This window comes from Gadus chalcogrammus, chromosome 16 (genome assembly GCF_026213295.1).
Source record: "Gadus chalcogrammus isolate NIFS_2021 chromosome 16, NIFS_Gcha_1.0, whole genome shotgun sequence".
In the NCBI taxonomy this organism is placed as follows: domain Eukaryota; kingdom Metazoa; phylum Chordata; class Actinopteri; order Gadiformes; family Gadidae; genus Gadus; species Gadus chalcogrammus.
Genome location: NC_079427.1, coordinates 31,646,569 through 31,673,336, shown reverse-complemented (window position 1 = coordinate 31,673,336; position 26,768 = coordinate 31,646,569). Strand labels below are relative to the sequence as shown.

Here is a 26,768-nt window from a genome sequence, read left to right as displayed (position 1 = left end):
GCATTGCATTGCATTTTGAGGGTATTGCGGGGTCTCAGCAGCAGTGTTTATATTCCTGTACGTAGGCTACGGCAGCGGCGGACTGATACCTAGGTTACCTGCCGCTGTCATTGCTACAAACGCAGAGTACAGTGAACGAAGGAATTCTACAAGCGTATTAAATTAACAAGATATGGCCACGTTTGGAGGAGTTAGCGATGCATCTGCTTTTGAAGGCGATCATGAGGAATTTGTTGTATCCAACGAACCGCATGTACGAGCCGGTGTTTTGATGTCAAAGCCAGCAGCAACAAGCCACAGTTGAGTCCTTTCTGGATCTCACACTGGAAATTGGTGGAAACTTTGTGGTGCCCATCTGTACCGTTTATTTCTACAATTTCTAAAAGCACACTGAACCATCATGTTGCCTAGTCGTTCAATTGCGCTTCTGTCCCACGCTTCTCTGTTTACGTTCTTCTGTCGTGATTCGGTTACAAACCTAACCAGCGCATAGTAGAATTCCGCTTCTGCTGAGAAAGTAGTCCCTCGATGATTCATGCGATGCAAGGTTAGTTTTATTTCTAACATTATTCTATCAACACAGACATTTAAATCTATAGTCTGACGTTATATTTGATTTACCTCGGGTGTACTGTGGAGTGGGTAAGACTGTTTTTAATAGCAGGCTAGCATTGCCCGTTGACTTGCGCTAGCCTAGCACGAGCGAACTCTGCAACTAGAAGGACTGAATGAAATGTGTTGAAAACTGTCTCCAGTGATATAGAATACCAATGCTCACTTCGGAATCAGGCCCTATGTCCAAAATTCCGAACTACCCCTTTAAGTAGATCTTTTTTCATAACTATGTTCTTAAGACAAAAATTAGGAAGATTTGATATTCTTGAAGAATTTCTTAACTGTTTTCTCAACTTTCTTCTTAAGTTTTTTCCTAAATTCCTAAGTTTTTTCCTTAGAAAGTATTTTAAAACAAATGAGATTCTTGAAGACAAAGTTCTTGAATTTCTTCTCAAATTTCTTCACAACTTTAAGATAACCCTTCACCAGTCTTAAACCAGCTGCAGTGAAAAGGTAAGTCTTTCTTTAAACATATCTATATGACATTGATATGAATTCATTAATATATTGCTTAACCCAAGACTATAAGTCAAACAATGTTGTGAATTTGAGCTTGTCATGCTATTTTTATTATATCAAAAAAGCCAATTTTGACAATATTAAACGAAATGGGCCTAAACTCTGTGTCAGTTACTATTGATAATACCTGACAGTGTTGAGAAGAAATAGTTATCAAGGATGTTTGATTATACTTCAATTGTCTCTTAAGTATATCAAGAAGGCGGTTGTATTTATTTCGATTATTAGATCATTTCAGTAGGCCAAGTCACTGAAATCATATTACTCTTTTTTTTTTTAGATGGAAGTTCTTTGGGTGGCAGTTAGGGAGGAAAATCCACCAAGGCCATTGAGAGACAGAATGGATCCGCTTATACTCCCTGATCACATGTTGATTAGACAATATAGGCTCCCTAGGCCTGCAATTATTTATTCAGCAGATATGCTATCAAATGACCTGAAAAGGAAAACAAGGCGATCGTCACCCCTTCCAGTTGTAACACAAATTATGGCTGCCCTGAGATTTTTTGCCTCTGGGTCTTTTCAAATGGTGGTGGGGGGCACCCTGGGTGTGAGCCAATCATCCGTTAGCCGAGTGGTCAGAGATGTTACAAATGCACTCTGTAGAAGAGCACGGCAGTTCATCAAGTTTCCAGCAACAGACGCAGAATGCATTCGAACCAAACAGCAATTTTTTGAAATAGCAGGGTTTCCAAACGTATTGGGCGCAGTTGACGGGACACATATTGCAATCAAAGTATGATAATGTACAAATATCCTATTCTTGTATTCTTGTTATTTTGGATCCATTATGCTTTGTTATATGTTGTTTATAAAAATATTGACTTGAATATATATATATATATATGTGTGTGTGTGTGTGTTACGTGGGGATTAATGTGCTAACTAACTTATATTCATTTCATAGGCACCAAATGATGAGGAAGATGGCTTTGTCAATAGAAAGAACTTCCACTCCATTAACACTCAGGTGATCTGTGATGCAACACTAAGGGTTACTGACCTTGTGGCAAGGTGGCCAGGTAGTACCCACGACTCCTTCATATTGATGAATTCGGGAACAGGCATAAAATGTAATGAAGGAGAAATGCCAGATGGATGGTTGTTAGGTGAGTAACTAGTGATGAATTTTAATTTTAAATAATTAGACTACACAAAATCATTCACTGTATAATACTTCAATAATTGACCTACCTACTTTCCTAACCAATAAAAGGTGATAGTGGCTACGCTCTACGACCATGGCTGATAACTCCAATCCTCCACCCAGCAACAGAGCCTGAACAGCGCTACAGCCGTGCACAACGCAAAACAAGAAGTGTTGTGGAGAGGTGCATTGGGGTTGTCAAATCCAGATTTCGATGCATTGACTGCTCTGGTGGAGTGCTCCAATACACCCCTGAAAAGGGGTGTAAAATCATCACCTGTGCCTGCATCCTGCACAACATCTGCATGATGTACCGGCTGCCTCTTCCGGATGTTCCAGACCACCATGAACCAGAGGGAGATGGCCCCGTCCCCGCTCCATGTAATACCGGCATTCAAGTGAGACAAGAGCTTGTAAGGAGAAGATTCATGTAAATAAATAAATAATAAACGACACCTGAAAATCTATGAGCAATTTATTTTATTATTAATATTACTAATACTCATTATTAATACTAATATATAATATATTACTCTAATATACTCTATAATACTCTAATATATAATATATTACTCTAATATAATCTATAATACTATAATATAATACAATACTCAATATACATCTAATATAATACTCATCCTCATCGTCATCCGCTTATCCGGGGTCGGGTCGCGGGGGGAGCAACTCAAGCAGGGGGCCCCAGACTTCCCTTTCCCGGGCCACATTGACCAGCTCTGACGGGGGGATCCCGAGGCGTTCCCAGGCCAGTGTTGAGATATAATCTCTCCACCTAGTCCTGGGTCTTCCCTGAGGTCTCCTCCCCACTGGACGTGCCTGAAACACCTCCCAAGGGAGGCGCCCAGTGGGCATCCTTCCCAGATGCCCGAACCACCTCAGCTGACTCCTTTCTAAAGGAGCAGCGGCTCTAATCCGAGTTCCTCACGGTTGGCTGAGCTTCTCACCCTATCCCTAAGGGGGACGCCAGCCACCATTCTGAGAAAACTCATCTCGGCCGCGGGTAAAGTACAGGTAACATAGCAACGGGGCCTGCCCCCTCCGCTGCTCCAGCAAGAACAAGAGCGCACGAGGATGAACATTACATGCATTCCTCTACTACTTTAACAATTTAAGATCTTCTTAAGTGAGAAAACTAAGAAGTTCGTAAGACAAACGACAATTCTTAAAGGCACCCAGTGCAACTTTATGTAAACATTCAATGAAAAATAAACATTCAATTTCTAGTCTTTTTTACACGTAGTAAGTTTCAATAACTCCATACCATTACATATCGACATTCAAGGAGCAGAGATGAGACGTCGCTGTGTGGTGAGAACTGATAGAAAATCGTAAACAACAACAATCGCCGGTGGGGAGAAGCCATTTTTCCATTGACAAAATAAAGAAAATGGCGGCATTGTTGTTGTTATCGATTTTCTATCAGTTCTCACCACACAACGACGTCTCATCTTTGCTGCTTGAATGTCGGTATGTAATGGTATGGAGTTATTGAAACTTACTACGTGTAAAAAAGTCTAGAAATTGAATGTTTATTTTTAAGCCTGGAAAGTTGCACTGGGTGCCTTTAAGAAAAAAATGGTGAATAGCGTTTAAGAAGATTCTTAGGAACTTCTTATATTTTTTCTTAAGAATCTTCTTAAGTTTTATCTTAAGAACACTTTTGTGAATCCGGCCCCATGTTTGTTTGCGAGCGTAAGTCACCATGGTGATCGACTTTCGTGGTACAGCTAACCCAGGCTTTCAGCTCAACATACCTCGCTAACCCTCTAATCGAGCTTCGCAGTACAGGGCCCCGGAAGTTTTATTTTGAAAGGGTGTTACGTCACGATTTAACAGCCGATAGTATGGGCGGGAAATCTGGCCCAATCTGGCAACACTGGTCACATCCGCCCGTGAACCACCCCTATCCGGGTAAACGAACACCAGCGATAGTGAGAAGAAGGCGGCCATTAATGTTCTGAAGCCCGATCCCGACTTCAGTGGTCCAGTAAACACTCTTAGCTGAATATATTATATTATATTATTCTAGTGTCTGCAGTCCGAGATAAAGAAGGTATTTATTTAGATGGCAAGCTTCCCGGGCTCTCTAAACGAACAGGACATAGGTACGGTACAGTGTCAGGCCTCTGGTTACTTCCTCTTATGCTTGTGTGTATGTGTGCATTATTCGAACTTTTCTCACTATTTACTTCCTCTAGTGCTTGCGTGTATGTGTGCATTATTTGCACTATTCACACAATTTACTTTCTCTAGTGCTAGTGTGTATGTGCGCATTATTTGCACTTTATACTTCCTCTACTGCTTGTGTGTAGGTGTGCATTATTATTTGCACTATTCTCACAATTTAGTTCCTCCGTGGGACTTGGGGAGTCGCCCAGTAGGAGTTTGGTCTCCGTTGGGGTCCGGTGGGAAGCCAGTGTGTCCCGACTGGTATCAGGGCTGTTGTTGACTGTTGGAAAAATAACTTCATCACCAATGTCCCGAAATACTAATTTCAATGAGTGATTTCTCTTTATTTTTAATATTTTTTGGTCAGTTTGTCCAAAGGGCTCTACACATCGTGATCCCCAGCCCCACTGGGCTAGTTGGTTCTGTCGACTTTAGTGTGAGCCCAGAGGAGGGGGATGTGAGTGTTGTGGACAGGTCTGAGGCCCCTCAGACACGCAGATCCCGGCCTCTGCATGTGAGCCGTAGTCCAGTGTCCCGCTGTTCTATCTATGCTTCTTATCACATTGGGCTATTGGTTCTGCGCATGCCGACAATATTGATCCGTGGTGTAATAGTTGTCTAAGATACACATACTGTACCATATATATGCTACCAATCACATAAGGTAGCATTTATATCCTATATCTAGGTAAATTGCTTCTATCAAACGACGATGTAAACTTTAAGAATAGGGGGGGGATATTTTGATTTTGGGGTACTGTATATGTATTTTACACCACTACTACTCCACGGATCAATCTTGTCGAATTAAACCACTAGGTAGCACGATTTGATAGGTAGCATCGTTTGTCAGAACCACGGAAGTATCTTATGGTCAGCAATGTTAAGATATCTTTGTATGATCTAAATGCTAAGGAAAAGTGCTTCAATGCTTTCTTTCTCATCTCGTTTAGGATAGGGTAGACTGGACACTCCTTTAGGAAAGGAGACGATGCCGTCCCACACTTCCATGAGGCCGCAACGTTTAGAACCAATCAACAAACTTTACTCCTCATTATTTTCAGGCTGAGCCTCGACTCTGGGGAACAGCTGTCACCCATGTCAACCATATGCCCTTTAAACAGTAGCTACTTTGACGTTGCAAAGTCAATTAATAACATGCCCGTTCCATTTAGGTGGTGGTGAGGCATGCTGGCTCACTGGATCTTGGAGTCAGTTGCCCCTGTGTCCACCCTGATGTTGCATGTCAAAATGGCTCCTGTGAAAAGTCCAGTGTTTTCCATACATAGACCAATGTGTTGCGCAGCGCCACAGAATGAACACCGAGCGCCACAAATTGATTCTGCTTTTTTTTTTTTTAAATATAAATATCGTTGCGTTCATTCATCTCCGCACAGCACTCTTTCTCCTATTCAAAGGCAGAGTATTTCCACAGCCGGGCCCAATGGGCTGCAGATGTTTCTCCTCAACGTATTATGAAGGAATCCACTGCAGGCCGTTTATGACTTGTTTTCCCGTGTCACGCTGTACTATGGTCTAGGAGGTCACAATGGTGCATTATTTCCCCCATGTCCATACCGGTATCTGGTCATAAAAAGAAAATGGAAATTAATTAAAGGAAAATTTTAATTTGATGAGTTGCAACAGCAGTGAAGGCATGCATGCCTTCATTAGGACGAGATATATGGTTTAAACATGGTTTCCACGTGGGAAAAACGTGACAGAACAGACTTAGATTTCACTTGAAAGTGTCACAGATACCTGGGTTTCCTGAGGGGTGACAGGGTTGGGTCATTTGATTCAACATTGAAGGAGGGCATGTAGTTGTTCTGATCTATTGACCCCTATACATTAAGGCTAACAGTCGAGCCCCCTCAAGTTGAAGCCTCACTCTGATCATGCCCCATGTATTTGTTTCCCAGGTAAGGCCAAGTTCATCGGTGAGCTGTCAGTGCCTGTAGCTCCCTTTGACCAGAAGTCTGGACGGGAAACCTGGACTGTAGCCTTTGCACCGGATGGCTCCTACTTTGCCTGGTCTCAAGGGCATCGCATCGTGAGGCTTGTTCCCTGGTCCAAATGTCTCACAAAATTGTAAGTAGTTCCATGTTTTAATCCTGTTTTGTTAATTAGCTTTTAATTGTAAAATGAATAAGTGAACCGCACAGCCACATGTGCTTATGGATCATTCCCAAAGCATCATTATTTATCATTCTGTTTTATGTGACCGTCCATTTCTAGCTCCACGTCCCACTCTAGCGAAGGTACCAACCCAGCAGGAGGCCACCAGGATGGGGATGAATGCCGCGTCCCCCCGGCCGCAGACGAGCCCTGCAACCACACCATTGACTGCGGGGACATCGTCTGGGGGCTGGCCTTCGGGTCATCGGTGCCAGAGAAGCAGAGCCGCTGCGTGAACATCGAGTGGCACCGGTTCAAGTTCGGCCAGGACCAGCTACTGCTGGCAACAGGCCTAAACAATGGACGCATCAAGATCTGGGACGTCTACACGGGTGAGCACCAGCACACGTCTACTGGACTGGGAATAGGGTTCTATACCATGTGAGCACCAGCACATGTCTACTGGAATGGGGATGGGTTTCTATACACTGGTGAGTACCAGCACACGTCTACTGGACTGGGAATAGGGTTCCATACACTGGTGAGCACCAGCACACGTCTACTGGACTGGGAATAGGGTTCTATACACTGGCGAGCACCAACACACGTCTACTGGACTCGGAATAGGTTTCTATACACTGCTAAGCACCAACACATGTCCTACTGGACTGGGAATAGGTTACTATACCATGTGACCACCAGCACACGTCTACTGGATTGGGAATAGGGTTCAAACGGGTGCATTTAAGGTGCTCTACTGGTGAGATCTTTTTCCAAAAAGAGGTACATAATATGCACATTTGATTGCTTGAATAAAAATTATTGTACTACAGTCGTAACTGTGGGTGTGTGTGATGCACAATCTCTGACACCACATTAATTTCAGATAAAATTATATTGAAATAAAGAAATATTTGCACAGCTCAACATGGGGGTTTAACAGGGAAGGTATGATATAAAATCGACCCATTGCAACCACGCCCCGACTCAAGCGTTGTGTGGGGCCTGTCACGCCAGGACATCACGCTCGTCTTCAATTGGTTTAATGATAAAGCTTTTTTAATGTTGTTGACCCTTTTCATATCACAACGTTTATAAGGTTGTGTGTTCACTGTTTCTTTATCATGCTTTTCCAGGAAAGCTGTTGCTGAATCTGATGGACCACACTGACATAGTGCGAGACCTGACCTTTGCTCCTGACGGCAGCCTCATGCTAGTCTCTGCATCCCGGGATAAGACTTTACGCGTCTGGGATCTGAAGGATGACGGTATGGACAAGTGTTCTTAATGCAAGAGATGAAGGAATTGTGTGTGCCTGCAAAGTGACGATGTATCTGTTATCTGTGCTGTCCAATCTCTAAAGCGTGTCATCGACTGCAGCTGCTACAGTTGGACCAAAGATGTTGTTTGTCATGGATGGATAATTTCCCAACATGCACATGGAGCAGGGATCTATGATCTAGAAACACTCCATATTTTAAGCACTTTAAATTCACATGGGATGAATCAATAGACACCTCTGCTACGTACTTTCAAAATGCACTGCACCACAGATAATTCAGTTTCACGTAATTTTTTTCTATTTTTTTAGCTGCTTCCTCATGATGCATAAAATGGAGCAAAAGTGAAGCACTATTTTTTTAGGTATCGGTTGCAATAGATACATGCCTACAGTGCCTCAATCTGTTTTGAGCCTTGTGAATGCCATGCGCTAGTGCCATACATTATTACAAATCATTCTTTGTTTTTATGTAATGTAGATCACCACCTATTCCATTGATGCAGCGTTTAGCTCTACACGTTCAGACCAGGCAGCATCTTTAGAGAGAGAGAGAGAGAGAGAGAGAGAGAGAGACTACTGTAGTGCCTCCTGACTCTCCACGTGTCTCTAGGTAACATGGTGAAGGTTCTGCGGGGGCACCAGAGCTGGGTCTACTGTAGTGCCTTCTCTCCTGACTCATCTACCCTGTGTTCAGTTGGTGCTGGTAAAGCGGTAGGTTGGTTTTATACCCTTTTCCGATATTGTTTTGATTTCTTCACACTGCTATTTGTTTATTGTTTGTGCCCACTGGTAAAGAAGTACACGCTCAAATAAAACAGTTTATACACTTGTATGAGTGTGCTTAGTGTCGTAAGTTTGCATCACAGCCTTTGTTTTGGATGTTAATTGGATGAATTCTGGGGATAGTTTGACAGTTTGCATGCAGAATGTGACGGGTGGGTTGGTGACGGCACAAAGGATTGACCTCAGGAATCACCTGGGCAGGGGAACACCAATGTTTAGTTATACTGGATTAAGAAACAGTTCTATGTTGCACTATCATCAACTCTCCATCATATTGTCGCACAAGGGCGACTGAAAACAATGTTTTTTAAATGGCGCTGGCTGCCCTCAAACACTTTAAATCAGTTTTGAAGATGCGCCCGTTTACTTGAGTAGAAGTGGATTTCAAGAAAAGGTTTTGAAATCGATTTACATGTGCAGCACGTCATATATGACCATGGGTACAAACCCTGTGGACAGCTGTTGGTTACTCAGGCTATGTTGGGCTATGTGTGTCCCTACAAGTGTGTGTGTCTTGCTTCCCTGTCACAGGTCGTGGCAGAACTGTGTGTGATTGGTTTTGAAGGGAGCGCCGCGCTGGCATTTTGACAGCCGGTGCAGACCAGGGATGCACTGTGCCCTATGCCCCGGCACCTGACCTGCGAGGTCTCTCCGTACGTAGGTTCTGCTCCGTGTCCGTCTCCCTCTGCTGCTGCAGTTCCTCCTACATTCTCAGTTGAAAGCATTGATCAAAATCATGGGATCTCCTCTCCTTCACCTCCCTCCCAACCCTCCTCCCCACCTTTCCTCCAACTCCTTCCATCTTCTGTAGTAAAAGGATCAGGTCTCTATTGTTGACCCAAGGGCCTCCTCACATTCCAGCAGCTACCGGAAGCATAAAGCACGCTGCCGCAATTTGATAGATAATGCCGACTACGCTCTCAAATCCTGCTGGACAGACTGAATAGGCCCTTGGGTCCGAAATAATGCACACCTTTAAATTTCACGTCCTAATGTAAGCAAGCACTTTTATTTTGCTGCTTTATAGCAGAAAAGGCTTTCAAAGCTTGTCGAGTAATGTCTCAGAGGATGTAATTTTCACAAGAATAGGATGTGATTATATTTTAGATAGATTTAACTTGCCAAGTTCTCAAAACGCGGTAGTTTTTACCATGCGAGTTTCCCATATGCACCAAAATCCCTGTTTCACCAGAACTACAAAGAGAAGACTAATTACATCACAACATTCCCATCTCCTCAATGGCTATAGGTTTCGACCTTTTATTCCTCAAGACTTACAAATAACTATTCTAGTTTCTGTAACTATTTAAAGTTAATGTCAGATGAAAGCTATCCCCAGCCCATTAAGTACCAGCAACATTGACATTGTGACATCTATATGCATTGGAAATTGACTTCTAAATATTAATGAGGACCCAAACAATCCGCATTTAGGAGCACTTTGTCGAGGGTTTCAACAGGGTCTCTTGGGTCGTGCAGAGAGTGTATTCTGTGATGGCTATCAGTTCATCAATTCAAAGAGCCGGTGGACCTTAAACCCTTTTTTTTTGTCTGAAAAATGGTAGTGTGTCTGATACGATCGTCAACATAGTAATCTGTCCTTTTATTACCGTTACTGTAATAAGTCCCCAGTTTAGAGAAGATACCAGACGCAGTGTTGGGCATTTCATATGCAACATCATAAAGTTATAACTCTCATTCACTGGGTTCACTGGCTCTCTAATATCCAAAAGCTCATGTTATGGCCGGAATCTATTGAACTCATTTGTCATTGTGGTTCTAGAGCAGTCGCTCAAACATGGCTCTAACGGGTTGATCATTAAATTAATTTGATTATCAGGGTTTATATGTTACTATTGTAATAGTATCGAATAAAGTTAATAGCACTACTGAAATGGATACAAGACACTATTGGGAAAAGTAACTAAAGAACAAGCACTAGTATCTAATGAAAAGTTACTAGTACAACTGAAATGGATAGTAGCCACTATTGGAATAGTGTCTAGTAACTTGAGAACAAGCAATAGTATCGAATGAAATGGGTACTAGACACTATTGGAATAGTGACTGAAGAACAAGCACTAGTAACTAATGAAAATTTACCAGTAAGTCTTGAGGAATAAATGTTAAAGGTCTTACCATACTCCTCCTCTTTCAGGGATATGAACGGCCTTCTTTGTGCCTTCAAAGACAATTTACAAAATGTTCTTGGTTCAAAACACATGAAGCGATCTTACCATGGATAATATACAATAACATTAGTATAGTAATGAATTGGAATTAGTGCCATGAAAATTGGAATCAGGTATTTTCTTTGCTATGAATTGCCTTTTGTATTATTTAAATATTAGAACCATTTGCATATTTCTGAATACATTATAAGACTTGTATTAATTAGTCTTGATGGACAGCGTATAGCAGCTCTAATTAGCATGTCCAGTCATAGATAGTGAATCTAATGTACCTCAGTGGAGTGCTCAGGCGTTGATGAGCAGGAGAGGAGAACGTGATCAAATCACGTTAATGATGTAGATGTATTGTGATATAATCACATTTTGGTTGCTTAAATGCAATGTATTTTATGCTGTCATACGTTTATTTGATCTGAAAAATCTTCTAAAATTGTAAAGCATGTCTGAGTTGGAACATGAAGCAGTTAAACTAAGATCACAAATACCTTTGGTTTCTCTGTGGTGGAAAGATGCAGGTATGAGTGCCAAAGTCCATCCTTGGACATCGGATGTTATTTTCTCCTGAAGCATCTGTCTCTTGGTAGGCTTCTGCTGGAGGTGGGAACCGTTTACAAACACGGTGAACTAACACTCAATGGCGAACCAGTTGAGGAACTATTTATGTCACCTCAAGCTGCTGCTTGTTTTTCTCTTTATTTTTTGTTAACTTTTTTTGTTAGGCATGCATTTCAAAGTCGTACAATATAGCATAGTTTATAATATGTTGTCGGGTTAGATCAAATGTACAGAATAGTCAGTCTTGGTTTGACCTGCTGCTTGTGTACTGATATTGGTTTGGACTTGTTGCAGAGCCTTGGGTTGATGGTAATAATATTTTCATTGAATGTGCCTAGTATTAAAGATAGGACCTAAATCTGCCTACTGAACCACTGCCCCGGCTATAACACGCCTGTTCCCGGTGCAGGTTTTCCTCTGGAACATGGATGACTATTCGCTGGTCCGGAAGCTGGAGGGACACCACAACGACGTGGTGTCCTGTGAGTTCTCCCCCGACGGAGCTCTGCTGGTGACCGCCTCCTACGACACCCGGGTCATTGTGTGGGACCCCTACAAGGGCACCATTCTGCTAGAACAGGGGTGAGACGTGTCTATTTACTTTGAAGAGTATCAAAGCCTTGTTTGATCTGAACACCATTAGTGTGTCTCTTCTCTCATCCTCTTCCTTCCTCCTCTAGTCATCTCTTTCCCCCACCGTCGCCAATATTCGCTGGTGGTGCCAACGACCGCTGGGTGCGATCTGTCAGTTTCTGCCATGATGGACGACACATCGCCAGTATAGCTGATGACCGGTAGGTTTTCTGAATTGCCACAATAAGCCTCAAACTGTTTTGATTAGTGGTGCTTCAAAGTCTCAGATGTAGCACACATTCTGTACAACAGTAGTCCTTGGATTGGTCATAGATGGCAAGAAGGCTGGGCTCAGTGAATGGTCCCCACTTGCAGTGTTCAAACCCAGCACTAAACAAACCTGCAGGCCTCTATCGCTGTATGGCTGCCTGTTCACGGCTGCCTATTCACGGATGAGCACACAAATGTTTTTTAGGGAATTTGTTGTCATTTGTTGCCTTTTCAGCCTTCACAGGCTGTGTGCATCGTGATGGTACTATTGATGCAACGTGTTATTGTGACCTGATCCTAATTCCTCCTCCAGATTGCTGCGGTTCTGGAGCATTGAAGAGAAGGCTCCCCAGGCCATCGCAGGCCTGGCCAGCGGCCTCAGCTGTGCCTTCTCCACTGACGGGACGGTGCTTGCTGCAGGGTGAGGCTCGTCATTCTCCCATCTGTTTGATCTCTTTCTTTATTTTGCTCCGTGTTGTAATAACGGTCGTCTAAGGAGATCTATTTCTGCTAATGAACTCTTAGAGAAGAATCACTCCGTCCCTCTAAAGTGACTCCGTCATCAGTCCTGTGTTGTCAGCTACCTGCAGTGATCTGACCCGCTGTTCTTTGCTAGGACCCGCGACGGCAGCGTGCTCTTCTGGGCATGCCCTCGGAGCACGCCCCCCCTGCAGCACCTGTGCCGGATGGCGCTGCGTCGGCTGATGTCCACCCAGCAGGTGGAGGCGCTGGTCATCCCCACGCCACTCTGCGACTACCTTGCCTACAGAGTCCTCTGACTCAACGCACGTCCACAGAAAACGTCAAAGTACCGAGAAACGAGCTCACTATAGAGTCCTCTGACTCCACGCATGTCCACAGAAAACAAGATCAACTCATAAGTGCCGAGAAACAAGAGCTCACGCAAAACCACAATCGTATAATTCTTACTGTCTGAGGGCTGCTATGTATTTATTGCATTTTTTTGTGGTTTGAGGGAAAACGATGATGGCAGGAGGCATAGTTCAGTGGAACACAGGAACCGGTTAAAGTGACCTGAGGCGGTTATTGAGCTCCACGTGATCAGCTTTGTGTTTTGACTCCGTGCTGGATTGGGCAAGAGAGTCCTATTGTGACTCCTAGCCTGAGAGAGAATGCTGTGCTCCTGCTTGTATTGAGGTTTATCGTGCTAGAAGGCAGGGTACTGATGTGTGGGGCCCTCTCCACAGCAGAGTGCGTGGGTGCTCTGCAGGAACGTGCACCTGTGCTCTTATTGCCCCTCCAGCCCAGGGCTCTTTATCACGCTGGATATCAGATTCAAGAGGTCTCGTTGGTTTTCCTGTTTATAAAATCAGAGGCCATCGGTTTCTAAGCTCTGTACCAATATTGTAAACTGAATGTACAAGTTTAGATGGATCTTCGTGTTTTGTACAGGACTATTTTGCCAGGTTATGTATGCATCCTAATTCATTTTCTAGCCTTTGATATTAAAGCCAATTATTTAATTTTTTTGCTTCTTTTCTCTTCATGGGGAATTTTTATTACAAGAAACTATATAATTTTGCAAAAAAAACAGGATGTCTGCATATAGAGACCGAACTCTGACTGTGATAGTATGTATGGCCTTGTGTCCTATACCTTGCACACATGCTGTACACAAATAACTCCTTTCCAAGCCCCTCAATGTGTTGTTGGTTCTCCTGCAGGGGACCGGTTGCTTCAAAAGAATTTCTATCAGTTAGATCAATCCAAGTCCTTTTCACTGGGTTCTGTCATAAGCTCCAATCGTTTGAGTCCTTTCTGTGCATTTCTGAAATGTTGGTTCCAGTCCATATATACGTTTCTCCCTCTGAGGCTTTGTTATAAATACATAATTGATCTTTCATAAATAAAATTGGCGTGCAGGAATGTACAATTTTAATTTCCACATTTTGGTTTGCTTATGTCAAACATTCTTGGCAATAACTTAAATGGTAAGCTTAAAAAGGTTGATGCCTATTCCACTCTTAAGAGACTTTGTAGAGGTTGATGTATTGATGTATGTTGGTTGGTGAAGACCATATTTTAAGTGCGGTATATGCTTTCAAATTTGTACTGGCCTGACTGCCTGAGACAAATTATAATGCTGCCTAATTCAATATAAAACAAACATATCAGTATGTTTAATTTATGTCAATGCCCTGTGTGTGTGTGTGTGTATAGCTTTTACAGCTAAAATAAAGGCTTTTAAAGAAAAACAATGTTTTTAAGGGTATTGGGTATAAAGGCACGATGAACAATTTTGAATAGAAAAACAATTACAAATATGTATTGACTTTCATTAGTGATAGGGATTCAATTAAAAATCAAAAAAATAGTGATCCAGTTCTAGTGGAGTGATACAGAAGTCAAAGAAACTTCTGTCAGATTGGTTTAAAAATGTTGAAAAGTGCGACAGACGAAACCGAGATTATATACCTGCACATTAAGGGTTCTCAAACAGTTCAGAATAAATTCTTAACTTCAAAAATTTCAATACACAAATTGATCGGAAAAACTGAGTGGTTTTATGACGCTTTAATTAAAGTATTTAATCCAGTCATATTACCTTTTTTTGACCACCTAATCCATGCAATAAATTAATTATAGCTCCATACATATATATTCCATGTGCCAAAAAATGTGAAATACCTCAAAGTATACTATTTCTGTATTGCATTTCTAAAATGCCTTTTATAACCAGGACTTCTTAGTTCTTCCTAGTTTTGCCATGTTGGCTAATTTGAGCTTCACTTTGTCCCTCTCCTCTAAAGTCCTCTTGGAGGTGCATTCCACGGTGGAATCCGTCTCAAAGGAGATGGCCGGGGCGTGACTGAGCAGACCTCGAGCCTTCTCCTGGCTCCTGGGGGCAGGCGTCTGTAGGACCAGCCTCCCCCTGAGGGAGTGCTTCAGCTGCAGCAGCAAGGGGTTCTGGTGGGAGTACCGCCCCTTAGCATCCCTCTCATGAGTACAGCACGTAGAACAAGCTGAGCACAAGATGCGGAATATGTACACCCAGCCAAGATAGTGAAGCTCGGCGATGTTGAGAACAAAGCAGCCCAGGCTGATACTAAACATGAAATTCAGAAAAATTGTCTTCTCTGTGGCACGAGAAACAAAGCAGTCAGTGCGTGTTGGGCAGGGATAGGTCTCGCAGCGATACAGGTGAGGCACTTCAAAACCAAACAAGTAATACTGGCCCACCAAAAAGGTTATCTCCATAACAGAACGTAACAACACGTGAAGAATGTAAATGAGTAGGACTTGGCTCGATAGCTGGGTTGGATCTTCACCAAGTTCAGCATAATCCTCGTCAAGGAGACTTTGCTCCATTCCTTCTTGGTCTTTTGTGCCCCATTCCTCCATGTACTTGGGACTGTAGATGGGCTCCACCCTGGTGCCCTCCATACAACTGCTACCAAGCTCAACATAGTTATTTTTGGAGGGGGCTTGGATTATGAACTTTCCTTTCTGGACATCCAGCTTCTCATCCTTGGCAATTTTATGGAGAACAAAAACGATGTAGAAGATAGATGGAGTGGATACCAGCACAATCTGAAAAACCCAGAAACGCAGATGTGACACAGGTGCAAAGGTGTCGTAACAGACGTTGTTGCATCCGGGCTGCTGGGTGTTACAGGTGAACTTGGACTGCTCGTCACTGTAGACAGCGTCTCCCACCAGGGTCACCAGCAGGATGCGGAAGATGAGCAGCATGGTCAGCCAAATCTTCCCTATCACTGTGGAATGGTTTTGCACTTCGGACAGAAAACGTCCCAGTATTGACCAGTCCCCCATGGCTCTCCCTGAGGCAGAAAGAAAAGGCAGGATACTTGACCCTAAGGGTGAAAAGTCATGATTGTCATTATGTGAAATCAACATCTTTAAGAGAATATTAGCATATTATAAAATGAGGTGCCCGGCTTGAGCAAGTAATTAAAATGGAAAAGCAGAATATTTACTCCATACAAGGTTTCCATTCCGGAACAAGCCAATACAACTCACCTTCAGATTGTCCTGTTTTAGTCCTGTCAAACAAATTGGGAAGAATTGCTATGCAATTTGCATGCCTATTTTTTATGTGTTGGCAGATGATGGATGGAAATGAATGTTGCTGAGCATGTTGTGAGCAATAGGCTGACCTCACATATTCCAGCCAGTTTATCTGAAACTGGCATTGTTCAACGTCTGCACAAAGCAAGTACAGTGTGACAAAGATTTAAAAACACAAAGAGGGGGGGGGGGGCATTTTCTGAACAGCCTGGAATAGTCTGACAAAAAACAGTGGAAAAGGCTGGAAAAGGGTCACAAAACCATCCTGTGTTTGGCAGTATGTATAAGCGGGAAAACAACCAATACTCTTTTGTACGGTGACTTAACCCAAAGATAAAAAATATATAATTTACCAAAAGTAAAATAACAAGAGGCTGATCTGTGTGGATTGTAGCTGATTTTCTAAATCAACCTGGAACAACTAATACAGCAATAGTTGTAGTTACATAAGTTACATAAGCATAACATTATAGAAACATGATCTTATTCTTTCTCTCGTCATTCACAACTAGGATGGCAACACGAATTAAGCACAAAGATATTATTGGGCACAAATATATGAAAAATATCTACTTTGAATACTTAGAATATGTATTCAAAATGTAGCAGATGTAATGTCAGCAGCCCTATAGCAGCTCTCAACAGAGGGACTCGTACCAGCAGCTCTAAACAGAGGGACTCGTACCAGCAGCCCTAAACAGAGGGACTCGTACCAGCAGCTCTAAACAGAGGGACTCGTACCAGCAGCCCTAAACAGAGGGACTCGTACCAGCAGCTCTAAACAGAGGGACTCGTACCAGCAGCCCTAAACAGAGGGACTCGTACCAGCAGCTCTAAACAGAGGGACTCGTACCAGCAGCCCTAAACAGAGGGACTCGTACCAGCAGCTCTATAGCAGCTCTAAACAGGGGGCTCGTAACAGAAGTCCTATAGCAGCTGAGGGAACTTTAAACGTGGTAATATGTCTTATATGACCATCAACATAGTAACCAAAGATATTTTATTGATGTCACTGAAATAAGACCGTTATTTAGAGAAAACAGTAACATTAGATAATTTGAGTGGCCCGGCTATCTAAGTGCAACCGCATAAATAAGGACATAACTGGAAACTCACACACAACAGAAAATGAGATGGCAAATAAAACGAGGTACAGAATAGCCACAAACGGAAACTCAGTAAGCCATCACTGAAGGAATATTGTCCATCTCATTCTTTTTAATAAGTGCGTGGGGTTCAGGTTCTGATTCGATCCTGACAAGGCTCGTTGGGGGGCTGACTCTTCCTGAGTGAGTCACCTCGGGTGGGCGGCTACGCCTTGCGTGTTATGCCTTGCACTAGTGTGGATGACAGGCTGGAGTACACCATTGGTTACTGGTAGGATAGTTCTGGTCTGTCTAGGCGGAAGCGGCTGAGTTGAAGAGGGGTGCCATCACAGGGAATGTTGCGAGCATGGAGTAGGGCAGCATGGATGTCCGAGGCATCTCGGTCATCAATGATATCTGTATTCCCAGTAAGAAGGTTTCCGAAAACTTGGGACCAATTCGCCCAAAGGGGCGCTATCATTTGTGGTCAGCCCCGCCGCCCTCATGGGGAACACTTCTGAGACTGTTTACAGGCCTTACTTACCTACCAGACATTCGTCCAAGAGAAAATGCAGTTTATGTGGAACTTTGGGCCACTCTTGGCGGAACCCTGGGGCTCTCTGGGCGGAGCCTGGGGAACCTGGGGCCCTCTAGGCGGAACCTGGGCCCCTCTGGGTGGTACCTGGGGCCCTCTAGGCGGAACCTTGGCCCCTCTGGGTGGAACCTGGGGCCCTCTAGGCGGAACCTGGGGCCCTCTGGGTGGAGCCTGGGGCCCCTCTAGGCGGAACCTGGGCCCCTCTGGGTGGAACCTGGGGCCCCTCTGGGTGGGACCTGGGGCCCCTCTGGGCGGAACCTGGGCCCCTCTGGGTGGAACCTGGGGCCTTCTAGGCGGAACCTGGGCTCCTCTGGGTGGAGCCTGGGGAACCTGGGGCCCCTCTGGGTGGAACCTGGGGCCCCTCTGGGCGGAACCTGGGCCCCACTGGGCGGAACCTGGGACCCTCTGGGTGGAACCTGGGGCCCTCTAGGCGGAACCTGGGGCCCTCTAGGCGGAACCTGGGCCCCTCTGGGTGGAGCCTGGGGAACCTGGGGCCACTCTGGGTGGAACCTGGGGCCCCTCTGGGCGGAACCTGGGGCCCCTCTGGGGGGAACCTGGGGCCCCTCTGGGGGGAACCTGGGGCCCCTCTGGGTGGAACCTGGGGCCCCTCTGGGCGGAACCTGGGGCCCCTCTGGGCGGAACCTGGGGCCCTCTAGGCGGAACCTGGGCCTCTCTGGGTGAAGCCTGGGGAACCTGGGGCCTCTCTGGGTGGAACCTGGGGCCCCTCTGGGTGGAACCTGGGCCCCTCTGGGGGGAACCTGAGGCCCCTCTGGGTGGAACCTGGGGCCCCTCTGGGCGGAACCTGGGCCCCTCTGGGGGGAACCTGGCTCCTCTAGGTCGGAGACTGGGGCCCTCTGGGGCCCCTCTCAATCAAGCAAGAAAGAAAGTTAGTTTGATGAGAAACCTTTGTAATTGCATTAGCATAAAAGCATCGTAATAAACCACAGTATGCATAGTGACGCACTGAAAGAATGTAACCCTTAGTAATTACAGAATGAAGAATATATTGCCAAAAGGATTTCCGCCCTCAACATTAATAAGTATAATAACTAACGTTAGCTAAAACACACGTCATCTTTTTCAATGTAGCCATATAAATACTGTGTGAACTGATCATGTCCTTTCTGTATCTCAAGATTTTTGTAAGTGCTTCTGTTGACATGTGAATACTGTTGCACAAAATTTGATATCTCCTCGTTAGGGAGGAGATGTCAACTGTTGATGAGACCTCACCTGGAATCCCCCTTATAGCAGGGGGCAAGACCCATCACAGGGAAACATGAGAGGGACAGCCAACAAGCCAACTTCACATTGTTTGCTAACACACTCAATCCAAGAGTAGCTTGAGGTAGTAGTTTATGTTAGCCTGGTCCTACCAGACTCTCGTGCTTCATTTCATTTGTAGAGACTCTGGACCACCCTAGGTATACCCATGATGCCTTGCGCAATTTCATTTCGCGCTGCTAGGCAGCCTGGATTCCATGGATCCGAATGGGGGATTATCACGCTTCCTTGTTCCATGGCAGGATTTGTCTTCGTTGTGCATGAAAACTTCCGGCGCAGTTCAACAATGGCTGAAACAAAGGTTAGATGTCACTGCTCTATTCCACTTGGTACATCTAGCAAACAACGCCAACCCCACTTAAGTTTTCATAGATTCCCGACTGAATTGAGTCTAAGGCAGAAGTGGATTCAAGCGGTTCGCCGGGATGAAGGGCCAAACTTTAAAATGAAACAAGGTAGCACGTTTGTTTGTAGCCGGTATTACACCGAATTCGGCGAGCCACCGGAAAGTGTGACCCCAGGGGGCGGGCGCTGTTGCATATTTTCTGCCAGGGACGTGCACAGGAATTTTGAGGGGCAGTTGCTCTGACCTGAAAAAAGGGCACCCCCCCCCCCCCAAAAAAAAAGAACTCACAGGCTATATGAAGGACTGAGAATAACAGGGTCTTCATTAATATATAATTACAAATAAGTAAAACACTGAAATAACTACTACTAACGATAATGCAGAAAAACATGACTTGAAGAAGAAGAACATAACATGAACACAAACATAATTAAACAACATCCTATCAAGTCACTGATAAGTTTCTCCAAATTTACATTTTAAAAATGCAAAGCTTCAAAAGAGAAGCCTTCAGAACCTCTTCTTTGTCGATAGGTATGTCCTTCTCTATGGACAGCAGGAGGAGGTCAGACAGCCGCTCTTGACCACACTGATTTCGGATTTCGGAGCACATCACTACCCTGTAGTGATGTCCTCCTCTTTGCTGCCTCCTTTAGTTGTCTCTCTCTCTCCTGAATCCTCCTCTTTTCACTGGGCATTTCGGCTTCACTTAACAATAACAAACAATACCCAAAATAGTGATAAGATTTAGGCATGAACCATTTTGAATGAAAGAATTCATGTGATGCATTACTTCCATTATTTATTCTTCTTGTTAAAACGAAATGTTAGAAACTAACTATCAGCAGACATGTAGCTTAGTTTGCCTACCAAAAAATGTGTAGACTATGTGATAACGGGCTGCTTGTCTGCAAGCTAGCTAGCTGTCTGATTATTTAGGCTAAACGTTACGTGGCAAACTGAGCCTGGATTTATGAAGATTGTAATTCATTTCATAAAACGTGATGATTGATTGTTTGTTGGTTATACATCTCAAATTCACCTTTTCCGAGAACATCAAGGCAGTCGTCTCACAGGTGCCGGTGTTCCGGTCGCGTGCAGCGCTGCAGCTACGTAAAGCAGCTTTCACACGCCGCGAGGCAACTCGCCGCCTCCATTCATTTCAATGGGGGAAGGGCGGCAGAGGGGAGGCGGCAAAAGCGGCTGTTGCCGCGCGGCAGAGTTTGCCCTCCCCCTACTGACTTTCACTCTCAGTGCCCGAACGGAAATGAATGAGGCTACGCTTACTTTATGAAATGTTTCGAGTGGCGATTTTTATTATCTAGGCCTACATGAAATTCTGCATCCATTAAATGATTAAAAAAAAAAATTATATGTATATTTTTTTTCCTCGGAAGGGCAACCTGAGTCGAGGAGGGCATATGGGCAGTTGCCCAAGCAACCTGAGCAACCCCCCTGTGCACGTCCCTGTAGTATGCACGAGTTTGAAGCGTAGACGACAGGCATGACAAAAACATACATAAACATAAGATCTCCCCCCCAACCAATTACCTTTTTATTAAAGGTGCTTAATAAATACATTTGATTGATTTTATTAGCACTTTACAGACCCATACAATGGATAGGGCGTATAGTACGGTTCTTCACCGTTTCTTCTTTACCCTTAAAAAGCTACAGTCAGTGTTAAATGTACTTGATATTGTATCTAGGCAACAAACGGAGAGGACGCTGGCGCTGTCTGTTCGCCGCTTTTCCAAGCAATTTTACTTAAAAAGTGATTTTTTTGTTGACATATTATCTCTACTTGGTTCCCAAGCTACATCAGCGACGAAAAGCAAGCGTATGGACTGTCTTTAGTTGTTCCAGTGTTATTGTGTTATTGTGAAGAGCCGTGTAGCTCACTTGTTATTTTGGTTTCCCTAGTAACGGCTAAAAACAACGGCTAAAAACTAGTAGCTGATGTGACATTTTCCTGGTCACTGCTGGCGTTTTTTTTTTTTTCGGCGATCCTGGTGAGGAATATGCCCTGGTCAACCTGCTAAGCTGTCTCTGCTGTCTCGTGGATTTTCTGCACTGCCTCCCAGCTCTTCCCCAGATGCGTCGGGTCCGTACCTAGCTGCTAACAGGCAAACATCACTCAACATCAGGTTCGATGTTGACGTACTTCGCCCCACAGCTGCTGAAGTACAACAATCGCTCCATCCCACCCTGTATTTCCACCATTAAGCAGCTAGGACTATTGCGTAGACCTCGATATATCCACAGAGGCTCAGGGAGAAACTTTATTTATGGTCAGCCTGCCGGCTTCATCACATCCATTAGGTCCGATGAGACGGCTGAGGGCAAAAGACGTAACGTCGCGAGATCCCCGCACTCCCGGCTGGATAGATTTCATGGAGTGGATTCCAACCTGCGCGGAGTGGATTTTAAGGCTCTGCGACCTGTACAGAGAATAACTCCACAGTCACTGGTTAAATTTGAACTTTTCAACACTCAATCCTTGAATAATAAATCCAGCTTGATTGAAGAGCATATCAGGGAAAGAGGACTTGACTTCATGTGTCTAACAGAAACCTGGCACCAGCCAGAGGTTTACTCTGCCCTAAACGAAGCCTGTCCCCCAGGCTACAGTTACTTGGAGGCAGCCCGCAGAACTGGACGCGGTGGTGGCCTAGCTGTCATCCACAAACAGGACCTGGAGTTGTCCCCCATGGTGCTGCCTACAACTTCCTCCTTTGAATGTCTTGCATTCACATGCAAGCCCCCCCATCCCATGACTGTTCTACTCATATACAGGCCCCCTAAACCCAACTCTGCTTTCATCCCGGAAATGTCTGATCTCCTCACAACACTCTGTACTACCTCTGCCAATACCATCATTCTGGGTGATTTAAATATTCATGTTGACACCCCCTCATGCCAGCCCGCTGCTGATTTTCTTCAGCTGCTAGACTCCCTCAACCTACAACAACATGTTGATGCCCCCACACACTCCAGAGGACACACAATTGACCTGGTCATCTCAAACTCCGCCCCCATCAGCAACCTACAGGTCTATGATCTTGGCGTCTCGGATCACAGAGTTGTGTCAATGGAGCTCCCTTTTCCTTCCTCCCACACCAAACCAAAGCGGCAGATCCACTTCAGGAATGTGAAAAATATCAACATGGATGCCCTGGCCCTGGACCTTCAACATCTCTCCTCTGGCTCAACTGACTCCCTCTCTCTTGCTGACTCAGTGGACTTATACAACCAGTCCCTGAGCAGTCTCCTGGATCTCCACGCCCCCTTAACATCGAGGTCAGTCTCCTTCTCGCGCTCCGCACCCTGGTACACCAGTGAACTACGTACAATGAAGGCTGCTGGGCGTGTCCTTGAGCGGCGACTCAAGGCCTCTGGTCTGACCGTTCACAAACAGGCATACAGGGAACACGGGAGGGCATATGCTGAAGCCCTGAATAATGCACGGTCCAGGTTCTATTCCGCAATAATCAACAATAGCCCTGGTAACTCCAAACAGCTCTTTTCAACTGTTCATCACCTTCTCAAACCCCCTTTACCATCCCAATCTGATGTCACCACGGAGAGGTGCAACATGCACATCAACTTTTTTAAACAAAAAGTGAATAACATCCGCTCACACCTCTCCATCACTACTGCCCTGCCCCTTCAAACTGCTGACCCACCGATTGACTCTGTCCAGACCCTCTGCTCCTTCTCCAGCATCACAAAGGAAGAGGTGGAGGACGTCATCAGGAAAATGAAGCCATCCACCTGTGCACTAGACCCCTTCCCTACAGCTCTGCTGAAGGCCAACATCTCTGCTGTCTCTCCACTCATCACCAATATCATTAACCACTCCCTCCTGGCCGGCCATATCCCATCTGCATTAAAAACTGCTGTCATCAGACCAACATTAAAAAAACCTACCCTTGATCCAGAAGTCCTCTCCAACTACAGGCCCATCTCAAATCTCCCATTTCTGTCAAAAGTTCTGGAAAAAACAGTTGCAGCACAACTCCAGGATCACCTCATACAACATCACTTGTTTGAAAAATTCCAGTCTGGTTTCCGCTATGGCCACAGTACAGAAACAGCCTTGGTCAGGGTCACAAATGACCTCCTGATGGCAGCAGACACCGGCTCCCCATCTCTCCTCATCCTCCTGGACTTAACAGCTGCTTTTGATACGGTTGACCACAATATTCTCCTTCACCGCCTGCAATACACCATTGGACTATCAGGAAATGTAAAGAACTGGTTCACCTCGTACCTCACTGACAGAACTGAGCACGTTGCCCTGGGCAAAGCAAAATCACACACCAACAACGTCACCTGCGGTGTCCCCCAGGGCTCGGTGTTGGGCCCCACACTGTTCTCACTGTACATGCTCCCCCCTGGGTAGTGTCATTAGCAGGCATGGCTTGTCTTACCACTGCTATGCTGATGATACACAGCTCTACATCAGGACAACCCCCACTTCTTCTGCCCCTCTGCCAACATCCACACTGACCACCTGCCTGGAGGAGATAGAGGCGTGGATGAAGCTCAACTTCCTACAACTTAACAGCCATAAAACGGAAGCCATCCTTATTGGCACGCCACATCAGCTCCGCTCCCCCACCATCACCAATATCACCTTCTCTGGCAAAAACATCCCCCTTTCCACATCCGTCACCAACCTCGGTGTTAAAATGGACCCACAACTTAATTTTGACACCCACATCAAACACCTCTGTAAGACAGCTTTATACCACCTCAGGAACATCGCCAAACTCCGCCAATCACTCACCCTGGCTGATGCAGAGAAGCTTGTCCATGCCTTTGTCTCCTCCAGGTTGGACTACTGCAATGCACTCCTCATTGGGATCCCTGGCAAGAGCATCCAGAGGCTCCAATACATTCAAAACAGTGCTGCCAGGGTCCTGATGAGGGTGCGCAAGCATGACCACATCACCCCCATCCTGAAATCACTGCACTGGCTCCCTGTCTCACTCAGAATTGAGTACAAGGTCTCCCTCCTCACCCACCAGTGCCTTCACGGACTTGCCCCCCTCTACCTTCAGGAACTCCTCACCCCCCCGACAAACTCACGTACACTCCGTTCAGGATCCACTCACGCCCTCCAAACCCGACATACGATCGCCAGGACGATCTTTTTTCTCCCCAAAATCTTTATTTGATTCCAAAACAGAGTGGCGACACTTCCATTGGACTCACCTGTTGGCCGCTCATTTTGTTCAATTTAATCTCCCCAACTAGCTTTTCTCCGTGTCGTACGATTCCGTGACAAAGGGGCGGCAAGTCGCATAGTATGGAGTTGAATCCACACACGTTTGGCCGGCATCAAATAAAGATTTTGGGGAGAAAAAAGATCGTCCTGGCGTCCTTAAACTGACTCAACACCGCCACCTGCTGTTGTGTAGTGTGAATAACAGGACATTTATTTGTCACGTGACTTTTGGCACTAATTTTCCGCCTTGCTGTTCCTCACAAATGCAATCCGATCCGTGCGCAAATGCATTCCGATCCACGCGCAGCTTTCGTGTTCCGTACTTGTAGAATTGTTTTGTGTACTTGAAGGATTTTTTTTTGTACTTTGTGTAAAACATACTGTATTTGTTTCTGAAGCAAAATGCTTTAGTTTGTGAATGATGTTTTGCATTTGCAAACCACACTGAGCGTGTGTGTGAATCATTTTGCGTGAGTAAAACACGTTTTGTGTGCGTGTGAATCGTTATGCGTGAGCAAAACACGTTTTGCGTGTGTGAGGGGTTTTGGCATGAATCTAACTCCATACCTACCGCTCATGCGCGCCAAACAACGCAAGAGAGCTTGCGAAACCCTCGTCCAGAGGGGTGTTCCACGAACGGAGGTTTAACAAACACTGAGTTAACGCTGAACTGTAGGTTGATTTACCCTGTGCCGACTAACCCAGAGTTTTCGGTTCCACAGCAGCGGTTATGCATTAGTTCAATCAACTCGGGGTTGGTTAACACAGGGTTGTGCGCGTCACCGCCAAACCTAAAAAAACGTGATGTATGGATCATGGAAACTCTGTTCGAAATGGCGAAACGGGCCGCTTATTTCAATGAAATGGAACTTCAGGTTCTCCTGGAGAGCTATGACGAGGAGAAGGACATTATCACAAGAAAAGGGAACGCTAAAGCCTCTGCAACCCGGAGAACCAAAGCTTGGCAGCGGATCGCTGATCGCGTAAATGCGTTAGTTACACCTCAAAAGCATGATCCTTAATATTTGAGCCATGAATATATAAATATCCCAGTTAAGCATTCTTAAAGATCCTACCACATAACCCCTTTCTTCTAAAAAAATATGTAGGCCTATTCCGATGGCTTCCAAGCGGTCAGCGGATCAAGTATAGAAATGAAGTATAAAAAACATAAAAGCTGGTAAGCTTTTGCCACCATCGTATTGGTATCAATTTAAATTAGCCATTTTTTTAAGCAAATCGTGAATAGGCCGACAGTCGGCAGACTGGATCTGGCCCTCAAATTGTCTTGACCCCGGTGGAGGAGCTGTTAATAAACATAAATTCAGGGCGCCCTGGCATGGAGGTGGTACCTGGAGGTACCTACCTCCTCAGAGAGTCAGGGGCCATACCCCACTGGTTGAATGTAGGTTTTTGTGTTTTCTTGTATTTTAGATTTTTTTTGCCTTCGAAGTCACACATGCAAACCATGTGCTTGCCACAGCGCATACTATTCCAAATGTTTCTTTTTTTGGTAACTGGGTAGAAAACCTAAAAGTGACAATTCATCAACTTCACAGAATAATAATTATTTTTTGTCTCTCCAATAATAAGAGACAAAAAAAAAATGGTGACAGTTGTAAATAAAATATTTTTTATAAGCCTTAAGGATGTTTTGACATTGATTTTTGATAAGAGTTTTGTTAAGTCACGCTTAGAGTAGTGTCATTTGTATATTACAATAAAAAAAAAATCCCCCCGTGACACTGTCACCTTTTTTCCTCTGAGGAGTTTGCAGGTCTGAGGCCTGTTTCAGGTAGCTGGTTTAACATACTCTGAGTTTAATCCTGCGCTCTGAGTTGGTTGACTCAGAGTTCAGGGTTGAAAAGCAACTCTGGGTTTTCGGTTTCAGAACAGGTGATCAGCGTTGGGTTAATCAACTCTGAGTATGTTCA

At 44.8% G+C, this 26,768-nt stretch overlaps 2 protein-coding genes across 2 annotated transcripts; one reads left to right on the top strand and one right to left on the bottom strand.

Annotated features, from left to right (window-relative positions):
- The first annotated feature begins 4,158 nt into the window (after positions 1-4,158).
- wsb1 (WD repeat and SOCS box containing 1) lies at positions 4,159-14,505 on the top strand. Its single transcript, XM_056611201.1, has 9 exons — positions 4,159-4,404; positions 6,391-6,559; positions 6,707-6,978; positions 7,723-7,854; positions 8,479-8,579; positions 11,808-11,980; positions 12,079-12,192; positions 12,555-12,662; positions 12,858-14,505. The coding sequence occupies exons 1-9, from the start codon at positions 4,365-4,367 to the stop codon at positions 13,018-13,020; spliced, it is 1,272 nt and encodes a 423-aa protein (XP_056467176.1). The 5' UTR covers positions 4,159-4,364; the 3' UTR covers positions 13,021-14,505.
- Positions 14,506-14,754: 249 nt separating this feature from the next.
- On the bottom strand, positions 14,755-16,036 carry LOC130405901 (gap junction delta-2 protein). The gene has a single exon (XM_056611202.1). It carries the CDS (start codon positions 16,034-16,036, stop codon positions 14,933-14,935), a length of 1,104 nt encoding a protein of 367 aa, XP_056467177.1. The 3' UTR covers positions 14,755-14,932.
- Positions 16,037-26,768: the final 10,732 nt, after the last annotated feature.